Consider the following 23395-nt stretch of genomic DNA (forward strand, 5'->3'; position numbering starts at 1 on the left):
GAATTTAAAAACTTCATGAAAGCATTAATAGTAATATGGTGTCGTGCAACTTACATTTTCGATGCACTGTTATAAACAGCAGATGTTAATAGAATAGCCACTGTTAATTTGTTCGCTGTTAACAGAACGAACAGCTGTTGGGCATTGCGTGGGGAGTTTAGTTCAATGAGAACAGCTGAGCGTGGAAGTCGTGGTGCACGGAAAAAATAAAATCGCTTTTCCAAACATTTATAAACGTGAACGATAAAGGATACAACACGTCAAATAGCTCAAAAGCAGCTTAACCGCAAGTTCTTCCAACGCAACCAGTGCAAAAGCGTGCAATTCTATTACGACAATCAAATCTCGTGCGCACCTAGCAATAACAACAAAGAGTACCCGTATCTACAAAAAGAAAAGTAACACTCTGATTGTTTAAACAAAATAGAAAACGAAATTGTCTGCACTAGCAGTAGCATGTTAATGATTGTGTGATTGTTATATAAATGTTAAAAATTTATTAAATAAATCTCACACACACTCGAACCATTATGTGGATTTGTTTGCAAAGTGTTCAAATAAACAAAACTTATACGCATAACTCAATAGATTTTGTGCTTTAAATACGAAAAGAAAAGACGTGATCCAGTATATAAACTGGCAATAAAACTTTGAACTAGTTGGTAGCTAGTTTGTGGTGTGTGTGTTTTGCCAATCGGCAAGCACTAGCGATTCATCTTAAAAGCGAAACCAGCGGCTTCATTTGCATTTGTTTTGTGCGGTCCGACCAAAATATATCGAAGCACTCAGCCACCCAGCAACAGAGAGAATCTATATCGAATATAGTAAAAGCGAGGTTAGTTCCATTTTCCATATGTTACGCTACAGATCTATTAGAAAATTTGCGCGCTATCGGATCTTATCAATTGCCCAATCTTTGGCCAAGCAGCAGACTATTATGCAACTGTCCAATTCAATTCCATTCAATTGTTTGCCACTTATCGTGCGGCGCTTGTCTGCCACATTTAGTTGCGGGCGCAACATGTGCAACGCATGGTCTAATGCCTAATGTCCGTGCCTATTGTAAGTGCATTTCCTTACCACACTTGAAGTCAGACACTCGAGGACGCACTATTTCCATTGTTTGCTATCAACGAAAATTATTTCGATGCAAGGAAGAGAGGGAGCAAGGCGCGGGGAAGGTAGAGAGAGAGAGAGAGGCATGTTGTATCCTGTTGCGCTCTTAACTTTTCCCATTTCCTGCAACTGTCGAACTGCTGCGAGTCGTTGCCGCTTTTTCAAAATCAATGTCAGCGCAGTTGATATTTCCTCAGCCTAGCCCCTGCTGCAGCACCCTAGCCCAAGTAGGCAATGCGTTCGCCAAAATGAAACGTGCGACATCTGGCGTAGACGGGCGGAACTGCCCGTCTACCCGCTTGCCTGCTTCGTATTTAGTTTACAGTTATGTGAAGAGCGGCAATTTCGAACATCCAAAAATGAAAACAGAAGAAAAACAAAACAAGTAGGAAAAATAAATAAATATAAATGAAATAATAGTGTGAGTTATATTTTTGTTCCAATATTAACTAAGAAATACCCTACACGCTGCACAGTCAAATTAAGATGAATAAAAATTGATTACAAATTTGCTTAAGGCTCAGATGCTTAACATTATATCTTTTTCCTAATATAATATAATTAAAATAAAGTTTTATTGTAAAGTAATATTTATTTGAATATACATATTTAAAAATCCAAGATTTTATAAAAATGAGATATTTAATTAAAATTTTTTCTTCCCTTTTGAGACCAAAAAAACTAATTTCTTAGAATTATTTATATTTAATATTTAATATATATATATACTTTTTTTTCAAAATTTGATTTATTTATTTAAAATTATTGTTAAAAAAAAATGAAGAAATGTATCCAATATATATTTATACATTTATATTTATTTGGCGATTCGGAAGTTATGAGCAATCTCGGTGTTAAATTTAAATAGGTTATGAAAATGATTCTCAATTGCTTTATGGAAATTTTCCTCACTATATAAATTGTATGAGCTAACTGTACTTCATACAGGGTATAAATGAAAGAAATACATTCCTAAAATGCAACTTGCCTTTCCGTGTCCATTCAATGTTGACTGCTCTTATTTTTGTTGTTTTCTGTTTTCTGTTACACTGGCTATTAAAAGCAAAAGTGAAAAATTCCATACAGACGATGGCGGCATCAACTGTAACGGCAACGGCAACTGCAACCGCAACAACAACAGCAACAGCAACTGCAACAAGAGCTACTCCAACAACGGCAACAACTCTGTCAAGTGCGTTGTCGCTTCCTACTCTTTGGATGCGTTATGTGGCCAACCAACTGAACATACATAAGGGTGTGTATATGTATGAGTGCGCCAATGTGTGTGTGTGTAAGTGTGATTCAATTACAGCCCAATCCAGTCCAAGTTGAGGAGTTGTCTGTGCCAGGCCCAGGCCTCAATTCGATGCTTCACGCGTATATATTGCGAAAGAGTTTTTCAGCCGGAGACTTGGCCAAAGTCAAGCCGCATGCTTCATAACTACACGCACAGGCACATACACACTCACACAGACATACACATATGCATAGTTGTGTATGTATTTACATTGATTCGAATTCCATTGGCGGCGATTTCATAATCGCTTACGCCGCTTCGCTCGTTTTACTTAATTTCTTTACGTATTTTGTTGCTGCTTCTTCAGCTGTTTTTATTTATTTTTTTTTAATTTTACATATACATATATATATATATATATATATATATATATATATATATATATATATATTATATATATGTATATGTATGTATATAGCTTGGTAGTATTTTTATGTGAGTGTTTAGCTTTTGATTTTTTTTGGGCTGCTTTAAGCTTGAGCAACAACAACAACAATGGCAACACACTAAACAAAAAAAAAGTTGTTTCAATGTTGGTAACTTTCTCCTCAACCACCTGCCAAAACCGCAGAGCGCACAGCTCGCGCTGTCAGTAACAACTGCTTTTATATATATGTATATAAGTATATTTATTTCTATACATCTGTGTGTCTGTGTTGTTTCCATTTGTCATGTTGTATTTGATATGCGCGCTATGCGTGCCAGTTGATTGCGCGATTAGCAGAGCCCGCATTCAAAACGCGTGCGCGCGAATTTCAAACTCAAGCTGCAATTTCATAATCTCCATTCACATCATCAACAGCAACAGAAACATCATCATCATCATGATCATCATCAATATCAATAACATTATCATTATCGTGTACGAAGCTAGCTAAGATAAACTGTATGTGCTAATTGAATCGACTCAAAGCGATCAGGTAATAACCGGGTAACTTCCTAGTCCAGCAGCTAACTATGACCAAGGCGAAGGCCAGTACAGTCTATGGACTATGCTTAAAGCAACAAATTGAAAATGACAAAAAAAAAACACAGTTGTTTTTCGAAGTATTATGGAGTACTAATTTCAACCTATGCATTGATGATTGAAAATATGTCCTCAATTACAAAATATCATACGTTTGATATTTAATCTAATATATCTGATTAGATAATTGAAGCTTACAGCCTAAATATAATTCCTCTGTAGTTCCGGGTTCAAATCGATTCGATTGGAGACTTGAAAATATTTCTTGGTTTAAAGAACTTTCTTTAAGATTTCAGGCAAGTTGCATTAATCTAAGATAGCTTCTTTTTTCCAGTGTATCGATTGGTGGGTGGCCACCAAAATTGCAATTAAATTGTTGTTCGATCAAATCAGTTCAATGGCAAAGCCAGCCAGCACTCAAGATGCCTTTGTAATGCAAATATAAACACGACTGCTGTGCCAGGTCTAAACAATAACAGCAACAACTGCACACATACACGCACATGCACACATTTTGGCCATAAACATATTAAATTTTATGATTATTCGAGCCGCAACGTCTGCTGGCAACTTATGCAAATCTTCGATTAAAGATAAGCGCGCCTCGTGGCAGCATTTCCTGCTGCTGATGCTGCTGCTCCATCTCCATGTAAAAGAGGCTCCATCTCCATATGAAAGAGGTCGGCCGTACGCATTGGAAAACCAGTTGCTTTCAATTTTTTCACGTTCAGGGTTCACGTTCAGGTGTCTTCAACTGTAGATGGGCTGGTATTTGTTTGGTTGCCTCAACCTCAAAGCGTTTTATACGCCATGCAATTGGCACTCCAAATAGCTGTTCACCGTCATGCATGCTGATGACTCTTAATGGCTGTTCGTACGACATCAAAAACTACTACACGAACGACAACGCAACATTCCGCACCCAAAAAACAAATACAACAGCAACAACTAAATGCAACTGAAAACGAGCGCGTTTTAGATTTTTGTATTGGCATATGGCATAATCAAGTTTGCAGCTCAAGTGGCTTTTACTTGCACCACCAGACGCCACCAGTGGGCCACGCACCACTGAGGAGCAGTCACTGTAGCTCCCACTTCCCATTCATCGTGTCTGCCAGTGGGGCTGCCAAGTTGTCTATGTCACATGCTTTTGCCTCATGTTTTATAGCCACCGTCGCAGCGGTTCATGTTGTTATTTGCATTGGCCAAACAGCAGTCGCTGCACGGTGCACAGTGGGACAAGAGATCATATGTGAAGAGAAAATTAGAATTAAGTTTTATATATTGATTGTTATGTTCAAGAATTGTATGCTACTGAATCAAGCTTCTTGTCTTGTTGTACTACATACAATATTTAATTTTATACCACTGTACTCAGCTGCCGTCGTCGGCCAAGTAAATGCAATGAGCAGCACAAATATTGAAATACTCACAAGATGGAAAATGAGAAAAAAAATTAGAGGGCTGCTGATGAGCTTGCCTCTCCATATAATTATCTTGTGGCTCTCTCTCTCTCTCTCTCTCTCTATCTCATTCTCTCTCTGTGCATAATTCTATCGTTCTATCCATGTTCAGATTGTATGTTTGATATTTGTTTGTTCAGATCTCGACGGGCGGCGTTTCTACCAAAAGGTCTCGCAAATATTGCACAAACGCACAATGTTTGAACTACACTTGATGTGGAATTTCTTGCTGTTGTTGTTGTTGTTGTGTTGGTCTGGAAATGCAGACATTATTTATAGATACAGACACATGTATGATATTTGTATTTATAGCTAGTATTTTGACCCTCACATAGGCTTTATAATCAAACTTCAAAGTCAACCAGCAATTATTGTTAGGCCTTGTCATAATAATGCCAATAAGCTACCAAGTGTGTGGAAAAAAATGAATCAATAAATAGCACATATATTTAGCAATATATTACACTCCTCTTGCATTCGACCTTATTTATTGCCAAGGATATCTAAAAAATACAAATGTATCTGCAACTAGTTGCAAAACTCTCTAAGGAATTATAATTCAAAGAAATCGTAGATGAAAGTGAAACATTATTAAGTACTCTTATAATCTATTTTTAAATATACTACATATATATGTTATAACTATATACATATATATATATATATATATACAAAAATATCGATGTACCAAAAAAAAAAAAAAAAAACTTTTGCTCTTAGCTAAACTAATATGGGAACTGCTCTGTTGTTAGAGATAAACAAAATAGTATTACAAAATATAATACACAAATACACACATGTGTACACATACCGCATGCCAATCGATATTGCAGCAGATCATTATGTTTGAGATACTTAAGTATATATCTTGATACTTAAGTATCGAGGCAATGATCTAATATAATATTGGGTTAGCCAAAAAAAAGTGTTTGAGGAAGCTTTTTTTTAGTGCGAAAGCAAACAACATAGTATGTATATAACATACACATACATATGTATGTGTATAGTGTATATAGTTGTTTACGTGCCAATTCGTAGTATGTCAGCGCAATCTCTCAAGGAATCGATGTAAACAGATTTTGAAAGCTTTTCTCTATTCTTGGAAATATTCGCTATTCGGCATAATTCGCCAATTAACATGACTCACATGAATTTCCCTAGCGCCGTTTTTTCTAGAATTCCATCGATTTATTTTGCAATTTATGTTTGTTTTATTAATTTTTTTCATGTGTATGCGCTCCCACCTTAGTTAACACTCTGATATCAGTCTATGCCATACCCTGATCCCAGCAGCCATTCCGCTTTGCCCACACGAATCAATTTGCATTAAGCAGGAGTTGGGCAGGGCAAGGGCTGAGCTTTGCTCTCCACCTAATCCGGGGCAGCCATGCAGCCGTGTAATATGAATGTGATTGAAATTTGAAATTGCATCCGGGAAACATCAGTGACTGAACGGCGTTGTCGATGCTCCTTTATATACCCTATAATAGCAAACGGGCTAATTGGGGCCTTTCAATCAGTAGACATATTTCAATTTCTATTGTTTAATGTTTTTTTTTTTAGTCAAATTTAAGCAAAATGAAATTTATTGAAAACAAACATATAGGCCACAAGAGATATGTGTATATATACATTTGTATATATTTTTGTTCAGTAATTCAAATTTGTAGAGTTCAATGATAAGACCTTTAATCGACTTCAGGAAATTTGAGCTGATCTAAAACAAATTTGAGCTGCGTATGCTATCTCTTTGTTAGATATGATTACAGGGTATTGCAGTCAGCTAGTTTTCTGTTTGTTGTTCCTTTTTTGTTTTTTTTACATGCAAAATTAAAATTGGAATTTACAAAACTGAAGCTGACAGCAGACCGAAAACTCAACGATTTTACGAGCCATGGCAACATTAATGATGATTACGATGATAGGGCAATGATGAGCATGATGATGATGTGTGTTATGTGTGCGTGCGTGTGTGAGAGAATGTGTGTGTGTGTGTGTGTGGTATGTGTAGGTAGTTAGCTGATGATTCGATGGGTAACCATGTGCGATTAGAAGGATGTTTAAAGTGTTTTGCAAGCTTGGCTAAGAGCTTTGGTGCGCCAAACCAAGCCGAGCTAACCGAGCATGAAGGCAGCTTTGGCATTACTTAGCGTGATTGCATATCGGCGCCAGAAGTCGCTGCGAATCGCATCGTATAGCATCGCATACCATTTTATTTTGTAAATCTCAAGGCGTGCCGTGGATCAGTTGGCCACGCGTGCCGTACCGCATAAACCTTCGGCCTGCGCATTTCCATTATGGGCTTTGTTAATTATTGCCTCCGATTGCTTAAATTGTTAACAAAGATTTTTATACACTTGCATTTAGGCATAAATGTGCATACATATTCATGTCCCGGACCGTGTTAATGGGCAATTAAGCGGCGTTGGCAGCCAATTATCCAAAGACCTGTTCCGACTAAATTCACAGACATTTCGACTCGGAAGCTAAATTGACTACGCTCGAATTGCATGGTATTATGCACCTGAAATCAAAATGGCATATTCAATAATTTGTACTCAAGTGTTTTCCAAGTTCGCTGCTGCGAGTCGTAGGCAATCGCATTTATAAGGTGTAATTTGAAAATATATACATATGTATGCTATAATAAAAGTTTATATATGTAAATATAAGATAATTAGCTAGAAGCCTGGCATTTAAGTCGATATCTATCTATAGGGGCAGATCCATAGGACTCGTGAGATACGCCCAACTGCTACCTTTCTTATAAAGCGAAAAAATTGCGGAATTTATGCGAAATAATTAAAGTTTATTTTCTTGTCTTTATGCTTAAACCTCGATAATTCAATATTGAAAATGTTTGCTTGATTCATTTCAAATTTGCATCACCTTTAACTCTTTTGTGGCTGTTGCAAAAACTTTTTGTATTCGTTTTATTTTGTAGTTCCTGTTTTTTGGATAATCATCGTTAATGTAAGCGCTGATTTTTTTTTTTTAGCTTTGTCTCTGCTTTGTTTGGTCTTTAGCGATCTGAATCTGAACAAATAAAATCAAATGAAATCAATAAATGTTCGTTGTATTTGGGTCAATGTCAAATACGTTCAGTTGGACCAACTTCGAGTTGAATCATAAACTTGACAAAGATGTTGATGATAATGATGATGCTGGTGAAGGCAACATCTTCATTTACGCCCCAAACTGGCCCCCATTAACATGGTCGAAACGATATTTACCAAAACGCTTCTCTCCCATTATTTCGAAGGCTTTGAGCACACGTGTCGTCCGTCGTCCGTCGTTCGTCGTTTAGCGTTTGTCGTGCGCGACATTCAGCTCGTTTTAGCTCATTGTTCTGCTTTTGGCCAGAGGTTCACAACTTGATGTCTTTTAATTGGAAATTGTTTGCCTTGTAAAACTTTTTGGCTCACTGCCGCACAAATCTTTTGATGTGATCCGAGCATCTGAAGTTTGAACGATGTGTAAAATTTGTGTACACAGATACATATATATCTTACAACATATATATTTATATGCAAATTATAGGCTATGCATGGGTGTGTTCGTGTGTGTTTGGGCTTTGAATTTTGTTTGAACTGCTTTTTTTTTGCCGCTCAAAGTTTTTCCTGGCTTTGATTGCATACAAATTAGCGGTATTCGCATTTTTGGTAGAAAGTAAAACTGTTTTTATTGAATTTATTTATTTGGTAGATATTTTTGTTGCTCTTGCTGCTGTTGGCGTTGCTCTTGACGTTGCTGGTATTACCGACAACTTTTACTTTTTTTCTGAAACTTGTAAATTACATAGACATTCGGGGCAAAAGAAGTTGAAAAATACCCAAAAAACGAAGCATAAAAACTCGAAGCATAACTGATCGCCTGCTAGATACCCTGTATATATAATAAATATTATTATTTATATACATACGCATGTCATAATAGAGATTAAGTTAAGCTGAGCTGAACCAAAACAAAATCTGTGTATCTGTCTGAGGCGGTGTTGACAGAAGTTATTAGAAAAGCATATCAGGCTTATTGGCTAATAACCCTTTTATGCCTTTGCAAATGATTTTGCTATGTATTTATACAGATAGCATTTCTAATCCTTAACTAATTGTAGTCTAGTCTAATGAACACCTAGCATTATCATATTTGAATAATCATTGTCTGTCTATGAAAATGTAATTACCTACAGTCAATAATGACCGCCTTGGGTCATGCAACATATACGGGGTATACAAATAGGTTTCTTTCGGTAATAACTTTTTTTGTGGGTTGTGAAACGTTTCGTTTATTGTCCACACGTTAATCTTCTTTTCAATCATGTTTAATGCGCTGAGTGATCTGAACCAGTTTCATTTATTTGTTTTTGTTTTTGTTTTCATATTGCAGCTGTGACAGACTAAGTGGTATTAATTAGTTAGATATTTTATCTGGCCAACTAGCTGTCGACCATGTTAATTGGAAGAGTGCGTAACTGTTGACATGTTTGGCTGGGGGAAAGCTAAAAAGAAGCGACTTTCAGTAATCAATGGTCGAGAAGCGAGTTTATACAGTTGAATGCCAGCAAAGTTTGTTAGCTTATCTTGCATACTACTATATAAATGCTCTCTAATTCGTACATAGACACGTTATTCTGCACCTGCACATGCTAAAGGTGGCATTGACATTGTTTATTATCTAACTATTTCAACTATTTTTATACCATTGATCTACAAAAAAAAAAAAAAAAAAAAAAAATGTAGAGCAAACTCTCAGCTGGAAATAGAGCAACTTTCATATCACAATCGAAATTCATTAAGTGCTATCAAAATTATCACATAATTGCTATTTGTATATATAAACATTGTTATATACATACATAAATGTATATATATAATTCTATCAATGACTACAATTCATCATGAAACCAATTTTCCTCTAGCTACGTTCATGTAATAAATATGTTTGATTTTGTGTATGAATTTTCCTACTCGAGCGATAAGAATACAAAAAAATTCTGTCGATATGGAAACGAACGACAAATTAATAGAAATAAATAAAATGAATTTCTGGTATACAAGAAACTAAGAGTATCCGGCTAGATAATACTTATAAAATGAAATGAATATACACGTACATATGTATTAATAGACTCCCATTCAAATCCAATGCAAAACTAGATATTGAATAGATTCATTCTTTCTTGTCTGAATATTTGAATAAATTTTATTAAATTGTGAAGGCTTTTGGATATGGAAATTAACTTCTTTAAAAATGAGTTAGGGCCGAATGCGGTGGGCATTCACATAACTAAGCAATGTCAATAAAATAATGCCATCGATTTAAAAACTTGTCTAATGTATTTCAAATTTCAATTGACTGCAAGTTATCGATAAATTGAGAAACAATTTTAGGTAAAATTGTAAGTCTAGTGTAGCTCTTATAGGCAAAGAGGATTATATCTGCAAATTATAACTTCGTTTACCAGTTACCTAAATTTACTAAAAGCAAAGTACCCCATTTAAAACACTTGAAATTTGCTTTGGGTATACCAAAGTATATTATATATCACAGCGTGACTAATTATTTGACGTCGTTCGAACAGTGTGAACTTTAGCACTATTGTCAGTGCTGACAACTTGGCTTTTTTCTGTGCATATATATATCACATTTTCGCTACCTCTGTTGTACACAATTCATTTTGTAATTTTGTGTGATTCCATACAATACTATGGTTATTTAATTAATTTTTTAATATCGATTACAGCATACTGAATAGTAATGATGGGTATTAATTTATCCCTCATTTAAATCGTAGCGGTAAATAGCAACAAAACTTCATTAAATTTCAATTTAATTCAGTTAACCTTTTCATATCCTCAACCCGTTAAAAGGGAAAATTCTGGGTATATTCCTTTGACTGTAAAGGGCCAGGCCAAGGGAAAGAATTCGTTTGAACAATTAAAAATTAAATTGAACTTATATTTGCTGAAATTTCATGAAAACAACAAAAAAATTTCGGTGAAAGTTTATACGAAAAATTGTTTGGTTTTTCTTTATGCCCACAAAATTAATTTAATCACTTATTTTTTATATTTTTCTTTCATCTCACATGCACATTCAGCTATCGCATGGTACTTAAAAATATATTTTCAATAAGAGGCGTCCTTCTCTCGCTGCTCTAGCTCAAAATAGGGCTTTCTGTCAATAGAAATTTGCATTTTTGAATACTATACATTCTTTGGTAAAAATAAAAACGAATATTTATATAAATAACTACATATCAAGTATTTTTAATGAATGCACGCTCATGTCTTTCACTTTCAGCGTACACTTTGTTGCGCTTTAATTAATATAAACACAATATTATTTTGTATTTTGCTTAGGTCATTGTTTAAATAAAAGATTTTTTGATTGGGCGCATGATTCTAAGACAGCAATAACAATTTGAAACAAGTAAGAAAGCTCTAGTCGAGACTGCTCGACTACGAGATCCCCTGAACCCTTGGAGCAATAGATATTTCAATAATTTTTCGCGTCTTTCAGCTTACACAAGAAACACGCACACACACACACACACACACACGCACGTACGCACAAACAGGCATACATACACACACACGCATACAGACACAAACGCATACACACACTCACATATAGTATTTGAAATACGCTTTTTACGAAAGTGAGGGTGAGGGGGTGAATTTAGAGGTGGGGGTACATTTTAACAAAAACCGAAATTGTATAAAATGCATATAAGCATACATTAAAAATTTGGAGACTCTAGCAATAAAGGTAAAGAAGATATAATTTTTTAACTGGTTTTCGATAAGGTTTTTTTTCGATAAAAAAAGATCGGGATGAGTTATCGATTTTTAATGATAAACTTGATATGCGCGCTGTAATTACGGACATTTAAAAAAAAATTTGAAGTCTCTAGCTCTTATATCTTCTGAAATCGACGCGTTCATACATACGGACAGACGGACAGACGGACAGACGGACGGACGGACAGACGGACAGACAGACGGACAGGGCCAAATCAACTCAGCTCGTCGCCCTGATCAAGAATATACACTGCGCGTCATCAGGTTAGCGCCCCCCTTTACACTCAACCTCAAAGCTAAATAAAATCTAAACCAGCAGAGCTCCATCTTTGAAATTTTTTTACAATATACTCCATTTATTTCTCTTTAAAATACAAAAAGAATGGCTACTGTAACAATAAGGATTATTTTTAAATAATTTTTTTTGTAAAATGTACAAAAAACATGTAACAAAAATTTGGTCATCAGATTAGCGCCCCCTGCGCTAAATTCAATTTATTTAAGTTAATTACCAAAAATAACACCTGTATTTTAAGCTATTGTTATTTTTAAGTAATATTAGTAGTGCGTAGTGCCGTTTTTGTTTGAAATTACTTTAAAAATTCGATTAGGAATGGAATTATAAAGTTGTTCAATATTATTCAAGGATATGGTTGATTAAGCGTGTTCAGTACCTTCGATTAACTCTGTCTTTGTACTATAATGCTTTCCGGACTCATATACTTTCCTGACCAACCATCCCCAGACGTTTCCAATGATATTAAGGTCGAGTGAGTATGGTGGCCACTCCATGAGATCAATTTTTTGGCCCTGAATCCAGGACTTCAGAGATCGGGCGGTCTGAATTGAGGCATTATCATGCTGGAAAATCTAATGCCGGTTTTCAGACAGGTTATAGAAATGCGGAACAGCAGTTTTAAACACGATATTATGGTCTTATGCGTTCATGCGCGATGTCAAAAATTGAAGCTTGCAAGTGCTGTAGTAAGATATTGATACCTACACAAATGCCACACCACCCCCCCGCCGCAGCGGCTTGGAAACCGTTCCAAATAATGCTCTTCTATGAGTAGGTCATGGATATAATAATTATATCCATCAGTTCCTTCCAAATTCAATTTTTCTCATCAGAAAAGACAACATGCTGCCATTGGGTAGACCACGTCATAATCGCCCGGCCAAAATTAATGCGTATTTCTTTTCTCAGCATATCGACTGGTGTCTTTTTTTTTACATTCTGTTTCTTTAAGTAATTAACTTTCTTAATTGCTCTTTAGACCGTTGATAAGCTCGTCCTAACACTGATTTTAACCCTAATCTTGGTGGTCGATTCGTGGGAATTCAAAGCTTCTCGAACTAATGCTCTTCTATTTCCTTCTGAAATCACTTGATTATTGCCGCTTATATAGTTTTTTCCATAGTTTTCCCTATTTGTAAGAAAATTGCCACTTAGTTTTGTGTTTTTTCCTGATTTTTCAGCAATTTTATGGTTGCATAGTCTAGATTCAAAGTATGCCTCAATCTTTGATTTTCAACCAAAGATAAAACTGTTTCTTTACCCATACTATAAATATATTGAATACTTTGAGCTTCACAAAAAATTTGGTGAGTGTAATTGCCAAAATAAGCAAGATAATTACAATTGCATTTGGGGGCGCTAATCTGATGACGCAAAATAAGTGCACACATTTTTTGCGAAAATTGAGCAGAATAGAAAATAAAACATAACGGGTTTTCACTCGCGCTTTTTTTTGGTATGAGAGACATCTCATATGATTATAATGAAATAAAAAAAAAACCAAGAAGTTACGTGCAATAGGCAAAGAGAAAAACGTAAAAGAAAATGAGTGTAAGGGGGGGCGCTAACCTGATGACGCGAAGTGTATATACTTTGTGGGGTCTGCCACGCCTCCTTCTGCCTGTTACATACATTTCAACAAAACCATTATACCCTGATTTCCCATTGAAAATGGGTTCAGGGTATAAAAAATCGAATAGAACTTTTTCAGTACAGGTTCCTGTGTAGAATTAGCAACCATAAGTCAAGCAGTGGGTAAACTTTTTCAGAGAAAAAAGCCAAACAAATTCTGAAATATGAATGAAAACAAATCCAAGATATAAATAATAATAAATTATTTGAGGCGATAACTGCTACAAATTTGCACTGGACTTTGGACTGGAATTCTCGAATTTTCTAAGGATGGGGGCCAATAATTGGGTGCAAATAAAAAATGTATTTGAAATTTTAAATGTTCAATTTCAAATAATATATATTCATGTAAAAATAAATATGTAAAGTTATATAGCATACAATTAAATTATTTTTATTATGTACTTACTATTAATTATTTATTTTCGACGCTGGTGATTTGATTCCATCCATTAACAGTCTTATGTTAATCATATTAATCATTTTTGACAAAAACAATATAAATGAGCATGGAAACTTTTGCCAAGATGATTCAAGATGATTCATTTTATGTTTTCCTGGTAGCACTTGGAGCACTTGTTGCATCTTAATTGACCAGGCTTCCAGCAATTGGCACAATTGGCGCGGGGAAAGCCTACTAAATGAGGCACATGAACGTTGTCTGAAATTTTCTCAGAATTTTTTTTTGTAAGAAAGCAAACCAAATTTTGGCTATATATGCTCGTTAATGTATGTACATATGTATGTTTGTATATACCGATGTACAAAAAACAATGGCCCAATTGGTCTTTGGTCTGTGGGTCTGTTATTTTTCATTGCTTGCGGCTCATTGTTTCTGTTAAGTTTTTTCTTCTTTTTTGACCAGCCTCTGCTTTTGTTGTGTGAGTTTCACCTATTTAGGTTTACTCTCTTTATCTGACATACAGCCTTGTAATCTCTTTCCCTTTCTCTCTCACACAGACAGTCGCCTGCCGCGGGCTACACTGGATAAGGTTGAGGTCGAGCGCCATTTCCGTTTGGCGAGTGCTTTTCAAATGTAAACGAAAAAGCATGCAAAACAATGCAAGTCACACACACACACACATCTATACACAGACGTAGGCAGCAAGAACATTAGCACGCTTCACAACACTATTTGAGATTCTCCAGTTGCCACAATTTCATCGCTAAATTTAGCATTTCGCCATTCAATGGTTTATCCAGCCCAACGGCGCCTTCGTCAAACATTTCTTGATAATGTTGTTGTTATTGTTATGGTTATAGCGTTTGGCTCTTTTCATTTTCTCAAAATAGACATTCGTATGGAAATGGTAATTATTTTTTTTCAAAACTATTTTGCAATTATCATTCGTACTTCATACACTTCTTGTCGAGAGCTCCAGCATCAACTTGATGCACTTTGAACAGGAAAACAAAAGAGAAACAATTTTAAATGTTTGTTTTTATTTGCTCATTGTTCCACTATTGCAAATTTTGCCCCTCTGCTCAACGTCATTATTGTCCTCTTCACGATAATCGTTGTAATCATCATCATCAGTTTAATTATATTCGATGAGTTTCAAGGCAGGAAACTAAAAATTGGTTGATTTAATTTTGTTGTTGACAAGAGTAGTTAAGTAAGGCATACGAGGTCATAGGGTCACGATATTCTTAAGTCTCTCATCTCCCCATTAGTTCAGGTGTTGTGAAAGTGTTCAACGTATTTCACGCTTATTTGACTGCCAAACTGCATATTTATTCAACTTCAACGTTATACTCTTAATTGATCCATCAATAGTCTGGAAATTCATGATATAATGAGCATAATCTCAACTTCTTTGGTTTGACATTAGCTGACATAGCTGAACAAGGCGAAGACTTTGAGTACAAAGCGAAAGATTCGAATCATTTGACGGTATGTAAATATTTGTTCTGTTTGACGTATGCGAGGTATTATATGTACAAACATATGCGAACACCGAGCCTATTTGTTGAAGCTCTGCGAATTCTTTTTAAAATGTAAATTACCCTAAAGAAAAAATAAAAATTGTAGGGAAGGGCATGACCAATATGATTTAGAGATTTGTCATAGTTTAAACTACTCGAAAGTTGTAATAGATAAAATAAACGATTCAACAAATCATTTTTATTACCAGTAACTTAAGTTTATGTAGATAAGAATATAATTCAACAACAAAATTGTCGATTTGTTGGAGATAGACGAAACACGTGCATAAATTATTTCCTTTTTATACCCTGAACCCATTTTCAATGGGAAATCAGGGTATAATGGTTTTGTTGAAATGTATGTAACAGGGAGAAGGAGGCGTGGCAGACCCCACAAAGTATATATATTCTTGATCAGGGTGACGAGCTGAGTTGATTTGGCCCTGTCCGTCTGTCTGTCTGTCTGTCCGTCTGTCCGTCTGTCCGTCTGTCCGTATGTATGAACGCGTCGATTTCAGAAGATATAAGAGCTAGAGACTTCAAATTTTTTTTAAAATGTCCGTAATTACAGCGCGCATATCAAGTTTATCATTAAAAATCGATAACTCATCTCGATCTTTTTTTATCGATAAAAAACCTTATCGAAACCCAGTTATAAAATTATATCTTCTACACCTTTATTGCTAGAGTCTCCAAATTTTTAATGTATGCTTATATGCAATTTATACAATTTCGGTTTTTGTTAAAATTTACCCCCCACCTCTAAATTCACCCCCTCACCCTCACTTTTGTAAAAAGCGTATTTCAAATACTAGAGACTTGTGCTTTGAAAATTACATGCATATTCATGTTATAATCATAATCTAAAAGTTTCATGAAGATCGTACGTCCATAAAAAAAGTTATTAAACAATTAAGTTCTCATAGTAAGCGCACACTGCAGCCCATGCGTGTTTATGCATGGTTGCTTGTATGTGTATGTGTGTGTGTATGTGTGTGTGTGTATGCGTTTGTGTCTGTATGCGTGTGTGTGAGTATGTGTGAGTGTATGCGTGTGTGTGTATGTATACCTGTGTGTGCGTACGTGCGTGTGTGTGTGTGTGTGTGCGTGTTTCTTGTGTAAGCTGAAAGTCGCGAAAAAGTATTGAAATATCTATTGCTCCAAGGGTTCAGGGGATCTCGTAGTCGAGCAGTCTCGACTATAGCTTTCTTACTTGTTTAATGCAAAGATTTTGTCAATTGACAATTTCGGCTGGTTTTCAAAATATATAATGCTTTTAATAAAAATAGGTACAAAGAATAAGTTGAATGAGTTACTGTCACCATAATATTTAAGTAGAATAGGTTAGAGGTTTTCTGCTATTATGAGGCAATATAGTAATAGTAAAAGATGAAAGACTAATGCATATTTTATTTTTATACCCTGAACCCATTTTCAATGGGAAATCAGGGTATAATGGTTTTGTTGAAATGTATGTAACAGGGAGAAGGAGGCGTGGCAGACCCCACAAAGTATATATATTCTTGATCAGGGTGACGAGCTGAGTTGATTTGGCCCTGTCCGTCTGTCTGTCCGTCTGTCCGTCTGTCCGTATGTATGAACGCGTCGATTTCAGAAGATATAAGAGCTAGAGACTTCAAATTTTTTTTAAAATGTCCGTAATTACAGCGCGCATATCAAGTTTATCATTAAAAATCGATAACTCATCCCGATCTTTTTTTATCGATAAAAAACCTTATCGAAACCCAGTTATAAAATTATATCTTCTACACCTTTATTGCTAGAGTCTCCAAATTTTTAATGTATGCTTATATGCAATTTATACAATTTCGGTTTTTGTTAAAATTTACCCCCCACCTCTAAATTCACCCCCTCACCCTCACTTTTGTAAAAAGCGTATTTCAAATACTAGAGACTTGTGCTTTGGCAAGTACATGCATATTCATGTTATAATCATAATCTAAAAGTTTCATGAAGATCGTACGTCCATAAAAAAAGTTATTAAACAATTAAGTTCTCATAGTAAGCGCACACTGCAGCCCATGCGTGTTTATGCGTGGTTGCTTGTATGTGTATGTGTGTGTATGTATGCGTTTGTGTCTGTATGCGTGTGTGTGTGTATGTGTGTCTATATGCGTGTGTGTGTATGTTTACCTGTGTGTGCGTACGTGCGTGTGTGTGTGTGTGTGTGCGTGTTTCTTGTGTAAGCTGAAAGTCGCGAAAAAGTATTGAAATATCTATTGCTCCAAGGGTTCAGGGGATCTCGTAGTCGAGCAGTCTCGACTAGAGCTTTCTTACTTGTTGATTGTATTATAAATTATAAACGTTTTACATATTCCTAGAAACTCGTGCATAGCTGCACTCAGACTTTACTTTGTGTAATCGTGATCTTGATCTACTCTTCATCCATGGCCTTTGAGGCGTTTTGTTATGGTTGACTTTTGCCATAAAATTTTGTATTCCTCGTAGTGGCTGGAAATAGCATCCGACAATTACACGGATTTTCATTTTAGCCAGAGCAAACCCATGCGAATGAGATCATTGTTTATGCCCAACAATTTTAACGATCGCCACAGTTCTATTGCCCCCAGAGCCACAGCCAGAGCCAGTGCCACTGAGTGAACACCCATACTATGCCCAACATGCACTAAATATATATACATATGCTATATATATATATATATATATATATATATATATATGTATATTTTTTTTTACATGGGTATACAAACAGCTCTCAGGAAATGGAAGTGCAACTGTAATAGTCATACTTTATTGCCAGAGGCTTCGGATTACACAACCCAGAAACATAGCTCGTTCCTTTATTTAAAGTAGAGAATATATTTTATGGTTGGCACGATAAGCAACGGTACTTGAATCAGAGTCCAGCATCGCATAACTCAAACTTAGAGACAGACGTAGGCACAGGCAGACTTTTGAATATTTATGGCGCCTGCTAGAGAGGATGCTTGCCTATGCCGAGCACGTTGCGTGCGATCGCTCAGTGAGATTTGTACCCAGAGCAGTGCCAAGTGGCGAGCAAATCGTATTGGTGGCTTTATTAAGTCGGGCAGCTGCAGTCGCATACTCGGCCATGGGAGGAGTAAGCATGCGGATATACAGATCGCGCTGTAGGCGCCGCTCTGGCTTATGCCATCAATCAGTGGGCAGACGGTAGGCGAAAGGTAAACCTATGGGCATAAGCCCAGATGCAAAAATATACACTGTCGTATATTGGCAAACTATACGCACAATGCATGTCCAAGGACGCGATTAAATCAGCTTAGTGTAATAACCAGAGCATCAAGTTTTTATTTCTGTATACCCAGCATTTCATTGCGAGCAAGGGTATGTTAGCCGTAAAAATGTTATGTTGAGGCACTGTAAGTTAATTGGGAAAAAATGGAGCAGTTCCACTAAACTTCGTTTAGAATAGGTTTCACTGAAAGCAAAAGTCAGTTAAAAATTCAAAATTGTGTTTATCAAAGTCAATAAAATAAATTAGAAAAAAATGCAAAAGTTGCTATGCTTGCAATGAGTAACATTTATATTCATTTAGGAACGCCAACTTTATTTCTTTCGGTTTTTAATTCTTATTATTTAATGAGTAACAGGCGAATAAACATTTTAATTTGATTAACATACATGATAATTTAGTTGCCGACAGCGAGTCACAGTTGCTTTTTCATAAAGTAAATATAATATAATATTTGCTAACAGCGGCTTAATATGAAAAATGTTAAATGTTAAATTAAAGATTTTTTAACAGAAAGCTATTCTGGCAATCCAAATGCAGCTTCTCTGGGGTATATAGACGTAGTGATTCCATATATGTACAAACATACATATGTACATATATGTGTATATGTTTTTGCTTGGCAGCTTTGCGTTCTTTGTTATTGCGTTGAGAAGAAATTCAACGTTCGGCCCGGGCGAACCCCCAAATGTGTCAATAGAAATCGATAAAAATTAGTAGTTTTAGTTCTTGTTTTTAATTTGTTTCTCTCGGTCGACTGGTATAACGATTATGCGACGCAGGCAAGTTGATTGCCCTGTGTCCTCTAGTCCTTGACTTACTCTTTGTTACAGCAATTTGACTAATCTGGGTTGCCTCCTTGTCTCTTGATTACAGCGCTTGGACGCAGTTGCGCAGTAGTGCCAGCTGTCAGAGTGTTTGGACCATCGAGCAGCGTGGTGTCAGCCAAGTCAACTCCAGAGACCTGGACGAGCTTACTACACGCAGCGGCAGCAAAAATGATTGGACGTTTGTTTCGCGCCCATGGCGAGTTTTGTGCATCGCATCCCTGGGAGGTGATTGTCGCCCTACTTACCATCACAGCATGCATGCTAACTTTGGACAAGGGCAGCACCCTAGAGCAGGCCAATGGTCTTAGCAGCACCAGCGCAACTACAGCGGCGGCTGCTGCTGCAGCAGCAGCTAACAGCGGTGGAGCAGCATCTGCAGCCAGTGGTACGCAGCCGCCCATGATGGCCAGCGCATCGTCATCAGCGACGTCGAGTCGTCACCGGCCCTGCCATGGCTGGGGTCAATCCTGCGATGGCCTGGAAGCCGAATACAATGCCGCCGATGTGATCCTAATGACTATTGTGCGCTGCACAGCGGTGCTCTACTGCTACTACCAGTTCTGCAGTCTGCATCGGCTCGGCTCCAAATATGTGCTAGGTAAGTGTGTCTGAAAATTTGGGGATTGGATTGCGTCATGGCTGTTGGACTTTATGGGTGCGTGTGTTGATACAAACGATTAGCTTCTGTCTGAAGAATATGCTTTGTTTGTCTGGACGGCCCCTATTTTGAGATATGTTTGGCCAATTTTTTAGCTGCCTTTTTATTTTTGTTGTATTTTGGCGGTATTTCTCACGCTGTCTCTAAGTGATACGACCTCTGCCACTAATTGGAGTTGTCGAACCCGGCTAGAACTCTAAATTTAAGTGCGCTCTGTTGACTATTTGCTTTTGTGTCTGTTTGCAGGTATCGCCGGTCTCTTTACGTTCTTTTCCAGCTTCATATTCACCACAGCCATTATCAAGTTTCTGGGCAGCGATATATCGGATCTCAAGTGAGTAATCGCAGTTGAATGAATCTGATCAATTAATGGTATGTAATTAATTTTTTGTAGGGATGCGCTTTTCGTGCTGCTTTTGGTTATCGATTTATCGAACTCGGGTCGATTGGCACAGTTGGCGCTCTCAGGGAGCAACCAGGCAGAGGTCACACAGAATATAGCACGAGGCCTGGAGCTGTTGGGTCCAACCATTTCACTAGATACCATTGTGGAGGTGCTGCTGGTGGGCGTGGGCACGTTGTCGGGTGTCCAACGACTGGAGGTGCTGTGCATGTTTGCCGTACTGTCGGTGCTCGTCAACTATGTGGTCTTTATGACCTTCTACCCGGCCTGCCTTTCGCTTATATTTGATCTGTCGCGCAATGGCGTTGACATTTCAGCTGTGCGAGAGCGCGCCAAGGGCTCCTTGCTGCTCAAATCTCTCACCGAGGAGGAGCAGAAGGCTAATCCAGTGCTGCAGCGCGTCAAGCTCATCATGACCACCGGCCTGATGATTGTGCACATCTACAGTCGGGTTGTGTTCAACAGCAGTGACTACGATGCTGTGGAAAAGACACTTTCCCCACCGCTGAATCTGAATGTTAACAACAATCGCACAGACTCTGGCGAAATAACTGATATTATTATCAAGTATGTACTAAACATGAAAATATAACCATGTCAACCATATGATTGACCCCCTCTTATTTTTGCAGATGGCTAACAATGAGCGCAGATCACATTGTCATCTTCATAGTCTTGATTGCCCTTGTCATCAAGCTTATCTTCTTTGACCATCGGGACACTTTGCCAAATCAGCTGCATCAATCGACCACAGCGAAGGCCTCACAGACTACTCCACTGGAGGAGGAGCCAAAGCCGACCCCAAGTCACACACCCCTGTTCAGTATTGAGGAGCACAGCTCGACAAATGCAGCTACTCAGACCGACGTGGTATCCGTGCGACAGCGTCTTACACCACCAGTCCGCCCACCACGTCCACTGCAGGAATGCCTGAAATTATTAAATTCCACCGACGAATCGGATGGCGTTAACGGCGCCAGCGCTTTAAGTGATGAAGAAATCATCGCCATTATCAAAGCTGGCGGATCCCACTGCCCGCTCTACAAGATTGAGTCAGTGTTGGATGATGCAGTGCGTGGCATACGCATTCGTCGTCAGTTAATAGCTGAGCGAGCCAAGTTGCCAATGTCACGCCTGGAAGTGTTGCCCTATGAACATTTTGACTACAGCAAAGTGATGAATGCCTGTTGCGAGAATGTCCTAGGCTATGTGCCGATACCGGTTGGCTATGCGGGTCCATTGCTGCTGGATGGAGAGACCTACTATGTGCCCATGGCCACAACGGAGGGTGCTTTGGTGGCATCCACGAATCGGGGCTGCAAGGCACTTTCTGTGCGCGGCGTGCGCTCTGTGGTGGAAGATGTCGGCATGACGCGTGCACCCTGTGTACGTTTTCCCAGTGTCGCCCGAGCCTCCGAAGCCAAGAAGTGGATCGAGAGCGCCGAAAACTACGAAGTGGTCAAAACTGAGTTCGATTCTACGTCCCGCTTTGGTCGCTTGAAGGAATGTCACATAGCTATGGATGGACCCCAGCTTTATATACGTTTTGTGGCTCTGACAGGCGATGCCATGGGCATGAACATGGTGTCCAAGGGTGCAGAGATGGCGCTGCGCTGCATCAAGCGTCAATTTCCCGACATGCAGATCATTTCGTTGAGCGGCAACTTTTGCTGCGACAAAAAGCCCGCAGCAATCAATTGGATTAAGGGACGTGGCAAGCGTGTTGTCACCGAGTGCACCATTTCGGCAGCCACATTGCGTTCAGTTCTGAAAACGGATGCCAAGACTCTGGTGGAGTGCAACAAGCTGAAGAACATGTCGGGCAGCGCGATGGCGGGTAGCATTGGTGGCAATAATGCACATGCGGCCAACATGGTGACCGCAGTGTTCTTAGCCACCGGCCAAGATCCCGCACAGAATGTCACATCCAGCAATTGCTCCACGGCTATGGAGTGCTGGAACGAGAATAATGAAGACCTTTATATGACCTGCACTATGCCCTCGCTGGAAGTGGGCACCGTTGGCGGGGGTACTGGACTGCCAGGACAGGGCGCCTGCCTCGATTTGTTGGGCGTGCGTGGGGCCCATGCCACCCATCCCGGCGACAATGCCCGCAAGCTAGCACAAATCGTTTGCGCCACCGTGATGGCCGGCGAGCTGAGCCTAATGGCGGCGCTGGTCAACAGCGATCTAGTCAAGAGTCACATGCGTCACAATCGGTAAGGGTGGAAGCGATGCTCGTTTTACACGGTTTCAAAATTTGCTAATTTATTTGTTTTTTGGTTTCATTTACAGGTCATCCATTGCCGTCAGCAGCGCCAATAATCCACTCAACGTGAGCGTCTCCAGTTGCAGCACAATCAGCTAGAACTGACGCCACTTTTACCTCCCTGTACATAGGCGCTCAGATCGAGTGAGGCGATCAAGTTAAAAATATTTTGTTGAAAAACGAATGCTTACTGAATTAATGATTATAATTAGAAGTGTAATTAATCAATTGGCCAGGCCAAACATCAGCAGCAGCACCAGTAGCAGCATTAAGCGATTGTTTATAGCCAAAGCCAAAGCCTTTTGTGTCCGTATGCGATGAACATATTTGTTGTAATTGTTAAAACTAGTATAAAGTATAACGCAGTCTGGGATTCGATGTTGTTGCAATTTCCATTTAGTTCATACGAATATATCTATGTATATTATATATATACATATGTAGGTATATACAGTATATATATGTGTGTGCATACGA

General features: G+C 38.0%; 1 protein-coding gene across 1 annotated transcript; it reads left to right on the forward strand.

Annotated features, from left to right (window-relative positions):
- Nucleotides 1-155: 155 nt before the first annotated feature.
- On the forward strand, nucleotides 156-23296 carry LOC6574637 (3-hydroxy-3-methylglutaryl-coenzyme A reductase). The gene is made up of 6 exons (XM_015167571.3): nucleotides 156-835; nucleotides 19635-20186; nucleotides 20493-20580; nucleotides 20641-21216; nucleotides 21282-22868; nucleotides 22945-23296. The coding sequence occupies exons 2-6, from the start codon at nucleotides 19757-19759 to the stop codon at nucleotides 23015-23017; spliced, it is 2754 nt and encodes a 917-aa protein (XP_015023057.1). The 5' UTR covers nucleotides 156-835; nucleotides 19635-19756; the 3' UTR covers nucleotides 23018-23296.
- Nucleotides 23297-23395: the final 99 nt, after the last annotated feature.

The sequence above is a fragment of the Drosophila mojavensis genome, unplaced genomic scaffold, assembly GCF_018153725.1.
Source record: "Drosophila mojavensis isolate 15081-1352.22 unplaced genomic scaffold, ASM1815372v1 contig_231, whole genome shotgun sequence".
NCBI classification, from domain to species: domain Eukaryota; kingdom Metazoa; phylum Arthropoda; class Insecta; order Diptera; family Drosophilidae; genus Drosophila; species Drosophila mojavensis.

Coding starts and splice junctions, on each gene's coding strand:
- LOC6574637 (XM_015167571.3), top strand. CDS start 19,757: ATGATTGGACGTTTGTTTCGCGCCCATGGCGAGTTTTGTGCATCGCAT. Junction 21,217..21,281: donor ATAACTGATATTATTATCAA/GTATGTACTAAA, acceptor TTATTTTTGCAG/ATGGCTAACAATGAGCGCAG. Junction 22,869..22,944: donor AGTCACATGCGTCACAATCG/GTAAGGGTGGAA, acceptor TTTCATTTACAG/GTCATCCATTGCCGTCAGCA.